This window comes from Lacerta agilis, chromosome 8 (genome assembly GCF_009819535.1).
Source record: "Lacerta agilis isolate rLacAgi1 chromosome 8, rLacAgi1.pri, whole genome shotgun sequence".
In the NCBI taxonomy this organism is placed as follows: Eukaryota; Metazoa; Chordata; class Lepidosauria; order Squamata; family Lacertidae; genus Lacerta; species Lacerta agilis.
The window spans coordinates 73,762,131-73,775,625 of NC_046319.1; the positions used below are offsets into that span (position 1 = coordinate 73,762,131).

The 13,495-nt window shown below is 51.2% G+C and overlaps 2 protein-coding genes across 2 annotated transcripts in view; one reads left to right on the plus strand and one right to left on the minus strand.

Annotated features, from left to right (window-relative positions):
* Positions 1-1,783: 1,783 nt before the first annotated feature.
* PAFAH1B3 (platelet activating factor acetylhydrolase 1b catalytic subunit 3) lies at positions 1,784-6,696 on the plus strand. The gene is made up of 6 exons (XM_033158289.1): positions 1,784-1,886; positions 2,655-2,750; positions 4,497-4,586; positions 4,694-4,810; positions 5,940-6,062; positions 6,279-6,696. The coding sequence occupies exons 2-6, from the start codon at positions 2,670-2,672 to the stop codon at positions 6,543-6,545; spliced, it is 678 nt and encodes a 225-aa protein (XP_033014180.1). The 5' UTR covers positions 1,784-1,886; positions 2,655-2,669; the 3' UTR covers positions 6,546-6,696.
* A 1,752-nt stretch (positions 6,697-8,448) lies between these two features.
* Positions 8,449-13,495, minus strand: part of CIC (capicua transcriptional repressor) — a 41,279-nt gene continuing 36,232 nt past the window's right edge. The window contains 4 exon segments of the mRNA XM_033158290.1: positions 8,449-9,798; positions 11,005-11,136; positions 11,392-11,523; positions 12,963-13,117. Coding sequence (XP_033014181.1) covers positions 9,449-9,798; positions 11,005-11,136; positions 11,392-11,523; positions 12,963-13,117 — 769 coding nt within the window. The 3' untranslated portion in view covers positions 8,449-9,448.

Here is a 13,495-nt window from a genome sequence, read left to right on the forward strand (position 1 = left end):
CAGGACTGGCTGTACCACCATGGAGTGGACTAGGCCTCGATATACAAGAGCTGGGAAGTCCTTGGTTTAAAACTTGCATCAGCATGGCCACTATTTCAGGCTAGCACAACTTTGTGAATCATGGAGCTAAATGCAGTGCTTTATCAGCTGTATATTATGGCCATGCAGGTGCTTGCAGCGAAAACAGGAGGTTCATCAACTTGGTGGCCTATCATATGTGGCCAATTGGCTGCATTCAGATTAATGTGTCACACACTGTGAGGGCTTGGAGTATTTTTTCAGCCTCAGGACCTCATTCTGCAATAAGGTGATAATACTGATCGACCTTACAAGGTTGTTGCAGGGATGACTGTGTCAAAGTATTTAACAAATTATTAACAGTCTGCTGTACAAATGCCAAGTTATTATTTTCCACCACCGACATCCTGTGATTCTAAAAAGAATGACCTGTGCTAACTTCTGAATGGTTACAGGAATACACTGGGCTTCCAATTGGTTGTGGGAATGCATTAAACCAGCAATGCAGAACCTCTGGCTCTTCAAATGTTGGACTCCCAACTCCAGCCAGTCCCAGCTACTATGACTTGGAGAGTTACAGTCCAACAAAATATGGAGAGCCAAATATCCCCTGTCTTTTTTTTAGCTTGCTCTCTCCCATTCACCCCCCCCCCACACACAATTTTTTTTTTACAAATGTTCTTTTCACCTGGCAGGGCTGCAATGCCTTTATTTCAATATGTGACATGCAGGAGCAAAGGCATTGTGGGAAACAGGCAGTAGGCTTATTCTCAGGCAGGGTGTGGTGAGCATTATATAAATGTAAGGAAAGGCAGAAATCTAAAAATGTACACTATCAAATAGGAAAACATTATACAAATATTGCTTCCAACTACTACCACACAAAAAAACCAATAATGAGCACAAATGTTGTTGGTTCTGATATTGAGTTTCAGATAGTTCAGTTGGTTAAACAAGAGGTTTTCAACCTTTTTGAGTCCAAGGCTCTCTTGACCAACTACATTCATTCTGCAACACCCCTGTGGGGCTCAGGAGCCCCTTTATGTCACCCCTTGCCTGCAGAACTGGCAGCCCCTCACCCCTTTTCGAACACCCCTGTGGAGTGTTCTCTTAGCCTCCTCTCCTCTCTCCTTGGGAGTCTCCCCTCCACTGTCCACCCCAGAGAGGTGCCTCCTCCCACTGCCCCACAAGGGCATGGGAAGCACCCTCTGGCCAGCCCCGGAGGCACCATTCGCCCTGGGGAGCTTGTAGTCAGGGCTGCTGCAACAAACAGATGTGCAAGCCTTTGGGAGGCAGAGACACGAGAAGGCATCAGAGGAGGGAGAGATGGAAAGAGGGATGGAGGCCAGTGTTGGCCGCGGCACCCCTGACCATTATCCAAGGCACCTCAGGGTACCACGGCACACTGGTTCAAAACTACTGGGTTAGAGCATGATGCTGATACTGCCAAGCTTGCAGGTTTGATCCTGGACTAGATGATCCTCAGGGACCCTTCCAACTCTGATTCTATAAATCCTGCCTGCACCAACTGCTGACGCCCATTGGCTATGCATGCAAAACGCGGCACCGAGGAAGCAGTAGCCGAGGCGAGATGCACAGCACAGCCCGGTCGAGGAAGGTAGGATACCAGGAACAGCCGGAAGATGAATGGAACAGCGGTACCATTTCCTTCAAGAGATGGGGGAGTGGCGAAGGAATGCATCCTCCTCCCCTTAAATTACGGGTTCAGATGGTTCCGCCGAGGCCGCACAAGCAACCGCTTGCAAGAGCGGAGCTGAGGCGGCTTGACCATCAAGTCAGTCGGCGGCTAAAGGGGCTCCTCCCGCCGCTGAAGGGTTGGACCAACTGGCTTCTTTCCGAACAACCCTGTGAGTATTCTCCCCCTCCGCTTGAAATGGTGCTGCCTGTATAAAGCGTAGAGCGGATAAGGTCAGAGCGAACCACTGCGCACGAGAGGGGGAGGAAATCGGGCAAACTCGCTTTTCCCTTTGCCTGAGGAAACCTAACTCCCGCTGGTCAGTAAGAGTGTTTTAAAAGGCAAGCAGGAGCCTTGAGTCATTACATAACCTCGGGGAAAGTTCTGTGGGCAAACCGCTCCCCCCATTATGCTTATTGGTATTTCCCACTCGCCTTGAGGGGGCATCTTTGGATCTTGAGGATTGTACCACTATGCGCTACACAGAGGGGGGAGCAGTGGACAGAGCTATTGTATCAAAAGGGGAGCCTGCAGGAAAATTAGTCTTATGCGCTGCTTCCTAGGTATTTCCCTCACCACCACTCCCACAAAATATAATTTTAGTATCGCGCTGTCTTGTACTGTCCGCTTTGAAGCGGGAGGATCCCGAACAAGGAAGACCAATGGCATAGGACCAATCCTCCCTTTTTTTTGAGAAATGGGACTGTCGATTCATAGTGAAGCCGATGAGAAAGGACTAAACCACCCACGCCGACGGGAGGGTCAGAGGGAAAGGTTTGCACGCGTGCCATTAGCCTTCCTGGACTGGGTGCTCTATGCACAGCCCCCTCCTTTCCTTGGCTAGGTAGTGCAGTCCCCTGTGCAGGGCAGGTGGGGCGGGGACAGAGGTGGGGGGGGGCTTTCATTTTGTGAAGTCTCATTCTTGCTCTTGCCTTCCCAGGAGCCATAAGGGACCATGAGTGACGGCGACAAGAACCCAGCCAGCACCCCGACCCCAGTCACTGATGTGCAAGGGGATGGGCGATGGATGTCCCTGGTGAGAAGCCCAGCGGCCCTTTGGGAGGATGGCGGGCTGTAGAGAACAAAGCAAGGAGGAGGGGGAGAGAAGAGTTTTCCACCTTGGGAGGGTGCAGTTGCATTTTCCAGGGTTTTCGTTTGCACGTCTCCAAATGGTGGCAGTCACAGTTATCAGGCTTCGAAAGCCTTGCAAAAGATTTGTATTTTTAGGTTGAAACGCATGCACCCTCCCGCAAAAAAAGAAGCAGGTTCACGTGCAGCATTTTAAAAAACAAAGCAAATGCAGCATAAGATGAAGAGGGGAGGGAACACCCTTATGATTGAACCGCCTGTGAAACAGACAAAAGACCTGAAGTAGACTCCAGCCCCTCACTTGCCCCAATGGGATCTTTGAGTAGCCTTATTAGTTTTCATTGTCTCTGATCTTTTTGGTCACTCAGTGCCCTTCCTGGAGAAGGCCGTGGTCGTTCCTGCCTTTGCAGTTTTCATTTAGTATTTGTGACCCACTTTTTCTCCCAAAGTGGAAAATAACAAGGGAAACCCAAAATGACTTGCAGTGGAGGCGATAGTGCATTGTGGTCCTCAGGCAGTGTACAGTTGCTTGTGCGCTCATTTCTTGTGTGCTAGGCCAGAATTGCCAATGTGCTAATCCTGAGAAGGATGCAGAATGGAGCCCCATCCCTGCAAAGGGTGCTGTTGTGGTGCAGAGCGAGAAAACCACCTACTACCTCCTCAGTTGTAGGGCTTTAATTTAACAATCAACATGGGACCCATTTTCAATGTTTCAGAAGTGTAGGCCATGTCAAGTCTATTGCAGCAAAACCAACAGAGCACCTTAAATATTAACACTTTTTATTGTTGGAGGTGCTTTTGCAGGCTAGGGCCAGGGCCTGCTTTTAATATTATTTTCAACCTTTCTTTCTTTCCTTGAGGGAAAACCCCCAACTACTTAATCTTCATAATCACAAAAGAAAATGGTGCTGGTATCACCAGTGTGGCTCACCTGAAGTTGCAAAGGGGGGTGGGACCCACTCTTATGCCACCCACCCACCCACCAATTGAAGGCCTATACTGGAGTGTTGACTTTGCATGGGGCACATTTCTGCTCCCTGGGAATGTTTCATTTCTAAGCCTAATTTTACTCACCTTTGGCCTGACTACAACCTCACACATTACGATGTGGAAAGTGCTTTATGAATGTTAGGTACCCCTTTTAGCCTCCTTGTAGAGTGGCTGGGGAAACCCAGCCAGATGGGTGGGATATAAATAATAAATTATTATTATTATTACCCCTTTCCCATCAGGGTGGACAATAAACTGGAGTTTTTTTTTCCATTTCTATGTCTTGGCATGTAAATATATGGCAGTTTTTTTGTGTGGTAAGTGAACGGGAAATAGTTGGCAGTAACAATGCACAAAAGCTGTGTACACACTATAACTTTAAGGTAAATTCCAAGCACATTTTGCCCCCTCAAATAATTCTGGGCACTTTAGTTTTTTAAGGGTTGCTGGGAATTGTAACACTTTGAGGGGTAAACTTCATTGCCCAGAATTCTTTGAGGGGAGGAATGTACTTCAAATGTGATTTGAAGAATTGGCGTGTGAGCAGCCTTAACACAGCAGATATTTTTAAGGCTTAAGTGAGTCTCACCTGCATCTCATTTTGAAACGGGTCTGCATGCCTAGGTTGCGTCCTCTCTCCACCCAACGTTCCTTTTTCAGCTTTGTCTCTTGAAATGTGCCCTCTTTCTCCCCCATAAAACAGCACCATCGCTTTATTGCTGATAGCAAAGACAAGGAACCAGAGGTTGTCTTCATTGGAGATTCTTTGGTGCAGCTGCTGCACCAGTTCGAGGTAAGGTGGCTCAGAAAGAAACTTGTAAGGGGCGAGATGGGTAAGTGGAATTCTCTTTTAATAGTCTGACAGCTGATTTGTTTCCTCCTCTTCCCCCCCCCCCCAAGATCTGGAGAGAGCTTTTCTCCCCTCTACACGCTCTCAACTTTGGCATTGGGGGAGATGCCACCCAGCATGTGCTCTGGCGCCTGCAGAATGGGGAGTTGCAGCACATCCGTCCAAAGGTAATCTTTATGAAACAGTGCTATGCCTGCCCACTCCGACCATTGGTCCATCCAGCCCAGAACTGACTGCCATTTCCCAAGATCTCAAACTGAGGCACTGATCAGCAAGGTCCTCTAAAAACTGGAGATGCCAGGGATTGAGCACTCTGCCCATGATCCTAAAGCTTTTCCCAAGAGATGTCTCCTTACGGGAAGCATCCGAGGAGAATGGGTAGTGGTGGTACAGGAACACAGAGCAGGATGAGGAAGTAATTGCTGATCTTTAAGGAGAGTTAGGTTTGTTTCTATTCTTCACCAAGAAAACCAGCAGGAAATCATAGATTCATATTTTCTGCATAATTTATTCTGCCTCTAGAAAAGAGAGAGAGAGAGTGTGTGTGTGTGTGTGTGTACTTTGGCATTTTTTTCGAAAGGACAAGGAAGTATCCAAAAACTCACAAGGGAGGACTAAAAGGAGATAGAGATGAATCGACAGTAGCCCTTTTTGCACAATCTCTATGCAAAAAACATTTAACTCAGTTTCTGTGACGGATGCATCATATGCCTATGTGTCTTTGTTTTGCTTAATTCTGCTTTCACTAGTTAATGAGCCCTTGGGAGGAAGAAGAAAGCACTGGAAATACTGTTCAGACTACTTCTCCCGATTTGCTGAGATTATCTACACCTCGTAAAGCATATACTATAGCTTCTAGGCCCAAGGATTTGAAACAAGCTTTTAAAACATCAGCTAGGGGCTTCCGTCCTTGCTCACCCACCCCACCCCAATGCTAACCCCATTCCCTTTGCACCTTGCCCCCCCCCAAAACCCACCCCATTCACAGCTTGCCCCATTCACCCCATCCCCATACCGTTTGTCGCTGCCAACACTGTTTAGGGGAGAGACTCCTTCCCCTCCCCCCCTTTGCTGAAAAAAGAGAGCCCAATTGTGGCTTTAAAAGCAGGATGGGGAACCTGTGGTTGATGGGAGTTGTAGTACAGCAACATTCCACCCCTGCAGGGAGGAATCTTCAGCTACAAGAGAAAATGATTGTTCTAACGATGTGGGTGGCCTCCATTAGCCCAGGACCAGCAACCTCTCCTTTCCCCAAGAGAAACTGATTCTCCCCCCCCCTTCCTTCTTTACCCATAGATCGTGGTCGTCTGGGTGGGCACCAATAACCACGGGCACACTGCCGAGCAGGTGGCTGGTGCCATAGAAGCCATTGTGCGGGTCATCCATCAGCAGCAACCGCAGGCCCGCGTGGTGGTGTTGGTGAGTGCCAAGGGTGTCGGGCGGGACTGCTCTGGCGGGAGGGATGAAGGTTTAAAAGGTAGCTGCTGTTGGACTACAACTCACATCATCCCCAGCTAGCAGGACCGGTGGTCAGGGATGATGGGAATTGTAGTCTCAAAACAACCACAAATTCGGGAAAACCCTGGCGTAAGGTCTGCACTGCTTTCTAATCGGCTCGCATCTTCTCCGACGCAGGGCTTGCTGCCACGGGGCAAGAACCCCAACCCCTTGCGGGAGAAGAACAGCAGAGTGAACGAACTACTTGAGGCGAAGGTTCCACTGCTTCCCAACGCCTCCTTCCTCAACGTCGACCCGGGCTTTGTGCATTCGGACGGGACCATAAGCCACCACGACATGTACGACTACCTCCACTTGACCCGCAACGGCTACGCCAGGCTCTGCCCCGGCCTTCACCGGCTGCTGCTTTGCCTGCTGGGAGAATGCCACGCTCAAAGCCCTTGACCAAATGCTGTTGCCTGTGGCCAAGATGGAGCCACGCTCTGGCCTGGGTGGCTGCAAAGGGACACCTCCCCCAGAAGTTAGAATGCTGTCTGTCCCGCCACCTCTCCTCCGGTCTTCAAGTGGGTAGGCAATAAATACAGCTTCCCTCCCAGGCTGTTACGTCTTCATCTACCTAGTATTCAGCACTGAATGCTGATTTCTACCCCCCCCCCAAAAAAAATCCCTTTCAGCATGTTAGTTCTGTAGATTAAGTGATTGTGGGAGACTGGGGGCCTATTGGCCGGCATCTGCCATAACTTAAGTTGGGCACAGGGCAAGTTGATGTGAACTTGCTTATGTTTACTTAATAAAAGTGGTGCACAAAGTTTCTGGTCTCCAAGACTGGCTTCTTCTTTTTCTCCACCCAGTAGAACATGAGACCCTTAATCTCAAGGCTGTGGGTTTGAGCCCCACGCAGGGCAAAAAGATTCCTGCATTGCAGGTGGTTGGACTAGGTGGCCCTTGGGATCCTTTCCAAGTCTATATGATTCTGACTGGGTGTGTGTTTTTTGTCCCAGATTTGCAAGCAGCGACTTCTCAAATGAAAATGGAAGTTTGCCAAAGCACTATCCTATGCTCTGGGGGTGGCCTGCCTTAAGAAAGACTTTGACAAATTACAGGGATTAGTATAGAACTGTCAAACCGTTAGCCGCAGCGTGTAATAGCAGCGGTGAAGAGTAGCCCTCCAGCTTCCGCTGGGACTCCAAATCCCATCAGCCCCAGTCAGCATGGGCAGAGGTCACAGATGATGGGAGTTCTAGTTCCCCACCGCTATGTATGAACCTTCCATGGAGGGCCTATTATGTCTCTGCAGCAGGGAATATCACCTTCTTTGTTCCCTGCAATCTTTGCTAGGTAGTTGAATACTGAATCAGATGGAAGCACATGCCAGATTCAGAAAGCTGGTTCTTTTGTATAATTGCACCCTCTCCTTTAAGCTGCTCCCTCCCAAACCTTTAGGTAATTGAAGAGCAGGGTCTCATCTCTAAATGGACAGGTGGGGCTTACTAGGGATACTGTTAACCGCCGTGGTGCAAGTCCCGTATCATTCCTTACAGCCACAGCAAGCGGTGTAGCTCTCCCAACGGTTGACTTTGACCCTGAAGGCACACTCTTCCGTTGTCTCCCGAGACAAGACAGATGCCAACAGCACAGCAGGGTTTGAGATGTGGTGCAAGCCAACATTACACAGCCTCGGTGCAGAACCTCGTAACGCTATAAATGCCTATCCGATAATCCTACCATTCTCCACTCACAAAAGGAAGTTGCCCCTCCTTATCAGGAAATGGCTGAAAAACAGGCACAGGTCATCTCTCTTAATATGTAGAAATCTAGATTTTGGAGAGGACAGCTGTCTACATGGATTGCAACCTGCTGTGCAGCCTCCTCCTTCTGCCACTCGAGATCCATTTGAAAATCGTTTTGAACAAGGATTGCAACCCAGAGAGACCTGTAAATCAGATGCACAAAAGGAATCGATTTATGCAGCCAACTCCACATCCTGCTGCTGTCGTGTTTCGTAGCAGATGCGCCTCGAGGTTTGAAGCCTGCACAAGTTCACTGCAAATATACACACTTTTATTCTGCCGCTGCAAAGTCGCCAAAGGGAGAGCCCCCAGGGGCAAGGCTCTGCTCACAGGAACCCCTCTGGCTTCTCAGACTCCTACACTCATTTCGGACATACCTCTTTTCCCCCCCTTTAAGGGTTAAAAGCCTTTGGAGGATGCTGCAGTGGGGTTTTTGGGAAGGAGCTGGGTTCTGTGCCGCTCTGCACCAGACTCGCAGCAGAATTTGGTGGAAAGCATATCCCCCACCAGAAGGTGTTCTCCAAAGATGTGCGCAACCAAAACTCCACGACTGAACGGATTGTTAAAGAGCTTTAATAGCATGTGAGGTGGGAGCACCCCAATACAGAAGGGGTTACACACATGGTCAACATGTGACGTGGGGCCGCCAGGGCACTCACGCTCGGGGGGGGGGAGCCCCCCAGCTACCCACACCTGCTCTCTTGCTTCTTTGAGTGCTGGGTCAGCCCCTCACTCGCAGAAACCCCTCTTCACCTCCTGTCCAGACATAGGCTGGTCTGTTTGCAGTCTCTCCCCCAAATAACGCCCTCTTCCCACCATCTCGTTGCCAACGCAGAGCCTTGACGGGTCAAGAGAAGCAGGCGTCATAGTCAACTGATCCCAGCAGCGGTCTGGGTGTGCTTTCTTCTTCCTTGCCTCCAGCGACAGAAGCAATAACCTGTCCAGGATGCAAGGCCACAAACTCCCCGCCCGACCCCTTGCAGCTGTGTGTGTGTGTGTGTGTCTGTGGGGAAAGACTCTCCCCTCCACCCCAGTTACGGACACAGAAGCAACAAATATGTGGGTTCCCAAAATATTTAACATTATTAAAAGGGTGGGGAGGGGCGTTGAAATTAGAACCCGACACCTCGCACGGGTCCATCGCTCAAGGCCCTTTGTAAAACTCCCCCAACTCAGCCCCGTCGCCGGTCTCCGCTGCAATGAGAGAAAGAGAGAGAGAGAGCAAGGCGTGTGTCCTGGAATGGTTTTTCAGCACCACCACTTGAGTCCTGGGATGGAGGGGGAAGCGGAGGGGCTGGCAGCAGTCCAGAGCCCTTCCCTTGGAGCAGACTGGCTGGAGATGAGTGCCAAGAAGAAAGGGGAAGAGTCTGCATAGGAAGGACAGCTGCCTCCCCCCCTTCCAGTCCCTGAGCAGGGGCACAGAAAATGGGGGAAGCAGTTAGCATGGGAAGGAGGGCAGGAGTGACGAACAGAGATGTCAGCGGGTGGGGGGGGGGCAAAGCTCCAATATCCACCCCCTCCTTTTCCACAAGGCTGTTACTCTCTGCTCATGGCTGTTCATCTGCTGCTGGTGTTGCCTCCGCTGCCGCTGCCTCCTGGGGAAGGCTGCTGGTTACAGTCCCAACCGGCAGCTGTGGTAGGAAGGGGGGTACTTGCTGCGGCGGCAGCAGAGGTGGCCTCTGCTCCTTGCGCACAGTCCTGCGCCATGGTCATCTCCAGAGGCTGGCCCGCTTCCGCAGCGCCGCCCTGGCTGGCGGGGCCTCCGGGCTCTGGTGTGCTCGGGGCCTGCTCCGTCGGGGTGGCCGCCTGCATGATCTTCTGCCGCACTTCCCGGATCTTGAGCTGCAAGCAGACCTTGGTGGGGAATATGTCGGAGTAGCGGGCCTGGAAAGCTGCAGTGGCTTGGGCTGCCAAAGAGGAAGGGAGAGAGGAAAGGTGGTGAGTGCCGCAGCAAGGAGCCTGGGGAATAAAAAAGGGGGGGGGCCTACAAACTAATGCAGAGAACTGAACTAGGCCACAAAACAGAGACTAAGGAATATTACAATAATCTCTGAAATGTTTTGAACGCTAGGGTCATGGATTGAAGCCCCACATTGGGCAAAGATTCCTGCATCTCGGGGTTGGAATAGATGATCCTTGTGGTCCCTTCCAACCCTACAATTCTATGGAGCATATTCCCTCATATGAACCTTCCCTGGTTTTGAGATTTTCAGGGGAGGCCCTTCTCTCAACTCCCACCACCCTCAGAGAGACTCTTGGTAGGGATGTGGGAAATTGCTGCTGCCAGACTTTGCAACTCCCTCCCTAGAGAAGTTAGACTGGCTCCCTCTTTGTCCTCTCTCCACGCACTTGTTCCAACAGGCTTTTGGGAACTGAGTGCTTTTAATGAAAGGGCTGGTGCTATGCTGTTTTTATTTGTATGGTTTTTATATATTTTTCATGCATAGGTAGATAGATAGATTTAATTCTATTAATGTTCAATTTTAAAAATGATTGTTGCTTTTTCAAAGGCTGGGTATATGGATGGATGAAAGTGTGATTCCTCTACAGAGATACAGCCACCTATTCTAACAGAACAAATACAGAAACTCTTCCCTAGGCAGTGCTTTAACAATGAGAAGAACCTGGAGCATACACCCCACCCGCCAGCAAAGCCAAAAAATATACAGAAGAAGCCTAGAGGGGTACAGTCAGCCTTGGTTCCTGTTCCAAACTGAAAGCTGCTATTCAGATAGCAGGAGGAGGACGCAGAGTTGTTCTACGTCAGTCTTTCCTAACTTGCTGCGCTCCAGCAGCTGTTGGGACTACAACTTCCATCATCCCCAGCTACTGGCCATGGTGGTTGGGGCTGGTGAGAGCCGGGAATCCCAAAAAAACAACCCCTCCAGATGAGGAAAGCTGCTCTCGATTACATTTCCACAACTGTCTGGTGGACCCTAAAATGGATGCTCAGTTGAAACCCAAAAACTACAGTGATTTTTCTTGCAGTGAAGGAAGGGTCCAAGAGGGGGGAGGGAGGAGAGATGAATCCCCTGCAGGAAAAGGAAAGTCCAAACTTCTACTCCCCCGAGGACAATGTCAGCCAGGAAAGCCGGGTTGAGCTTCCTCATTACCTGACGGGAAGAAGCCATGATCCTGGAAGAGCTGCATGACCAGAGCCCTCCTCTGGTCCAAGGTACGCCGGAGTGAAGAGTACGGCACCTTCTCGTATTCCAGCTCCCCGAGTACGTCTTCCGTGTCTGTGCCTAAATTGAGAAAGGATCTATGATGCACCTGGAGCCAAAATGCCCCTTTAAAAAGTTCGGGGCGGCCAAATGTTAGTGGGTGGTTTGCTAGCGGATATTTGGGAGGTTGCCTACTCTGAATGGGGTCGGTCTCCCTCTGAAGAAGCAGGTACACAGCTTGGGGGTATTTCTGGAACCTTCCAGTTTTGCTTGAGGCTGAGGTGGCCTCTCCTCCTTTTCTCCCCAATCATCCCCCCGCCCTCCAACCTTACTTACCTGGTTTGTCAAAGGTGAAGATGTCTCCTTCACACTTGGCACTCTTGGGAGTGTTGGGCTCTGAACTGCAGCTGGAGCGGCGCCGGATCTTCCGCTTGGGGGAGATGGGGTCCTCCGTAGAGGAGTCCAGGTCTGAAAGGGACACCCGCACACTAATCGTGTTACCAAGTCAGGGAAGGGTAAAGTCCTGCCCCTAAAAAATCTGCACCAAATTAGACCCAAGGATGCAGAATTACAGGAGACCTTGGAAATAGGAAGCACGCTTCCTTTCCCACCTTATCCCAGAAATGTGAAAGGGGTGGATATCCCACATTGCTTTTCGACTCCAGTAACCTCCTGGGCAAACCTGTCCTGGCTGGAGACTCTCAACAGAACAGATGGTACCCAGTCCTCCATATCTGTCAGGCTTCAGGGAATCAGATCCCTCCCACGGTGGCAGCCCAGAATCGGAGGAACAATAAAAGTTCTTACCAAGCAATTTATTCAATAACTAGTGGTTTAAACCCGTTAAATTAACGGGCGCTGGAACAGGGCTCCCCGCCCACCCCGCTCCTCACCCCCATTTTCCCTGCCCTCGAGGCCCCCTCACAGGCCCTCAAGATGGGGAAAGAAAGTGGGCGGGGATCCCCGGAGGAGAGGTGTGGGCTCTCCGCGCGGCCACGCCCACCACCACCTCCCTCTCGCACGGGGGGGAGGGGCTAAGCATTGCCGTTTTCGCGGGGGGGGACGCCTCTACTCTGGCGTCTCTCCCCCGGACCGTTTCCTTGGCAACGGGGGATGGAAGCTGTGTCTCCCCCGGGAGCGGGAGAAAGGGCGGCAAGGCGAGAGCCGCCCACAAGCCCCGGCGCTGCGAGCTCCTCAGTGGCTGCAAGTCCCTGGCAGCGCGATGCCGCAGTGGCTGCTCAGTCTCCTGCTCTCTCCCGTGCCCAGCGCCTCCGCAGCCGGCATGTCCCAAAGTGTCTCTGCGTTCCAAGTCCCAACATGTGCAGTAGTGCAAACCCACGGACACAGGGACTGGACGCAGAGACACTTGGACTTTATTATATAGGATTCACAGTGAATGATGAAGGAATGTACCCTTCCCTATAATGGCATTGCTCCAAGTCCCTCCCCCCCCCTACTTCATCTCTCTTATCCTATGTCATCCCTGTGCTGGTTGGTCTGCGCTTTCTGTCTCTGAGCTTTCTGTCCGGCTACTCTCACTGCACACCTAGTCCTGGGGGAGGGGAACTCAGGAATGCTCTCCAAAGACACTGAGTCTGTCAACTGTCTCTCCCCCGGTGAATCTGCTTCCTCTTCCAATATTGCCCAGCTTTTCACCTCTACATTCTCTGAACTATGTCCTTCTGCAAACCACTGTTCTAAGTCTATACTGCCCTCCTGTTCTCGGGAAGGTAAATGAGAAGTGGGGGGATGGCCAGCACCATTCCTCCTCCGTCCAGCCCCTGACAATATCTATGTCTGCTGTTCTCATCTGCTCCTCCGTGTTTGTCCTCTCTGTTGCCTTGGACTTGCAATGCCCAGCAGCCCCTTCAACAGAAGGCTATTCCTGGCCCTGCCTGGCTCCTTACCGGTGGAGTTCTTGCGCTTCTTCCGGTAGCTGCCGAGGATGGCGCGGGGCGAGGTGGCAAGCGACTGCAGGGTGGGCGAGGGCAGCACCTCCTCGGGCTTGAATTCAGGCAGCTCGGCAAAGCGCTCCTCGAAATCTACCTCCGACAGAACCCTGCTGGGGAAGGGGATTGGGTGTGGGTCAAACCGTGCAGTCAGGGGCTCCCGCAGAACATGCCCACTCCAACACAACGCTGCCCCCCAACCCAGCAGCCTCCTCGTGCTTTGCTCTTCAAAAGGCCAGTGCTTTCTTCCAGGGTCCCACCACCACCAGTGGCAAGCCTTATCTATGGAAAAGGCCACTTTCACCTGTGAGTTTAACTTGCAACACCGCCTGTTCCGCAAGAGAGTGCTAACCAATGTGTGTGTATCTGCAGGATATAACGCTGGCACGTACTCTCTTACCAACGTGTGAGCTCAGACCAAAACAGGGCACGTTGCACACTTATTTGCACATTACGGAGGCACATGCCTTTTCTGGAATTGGGCTGTTAGT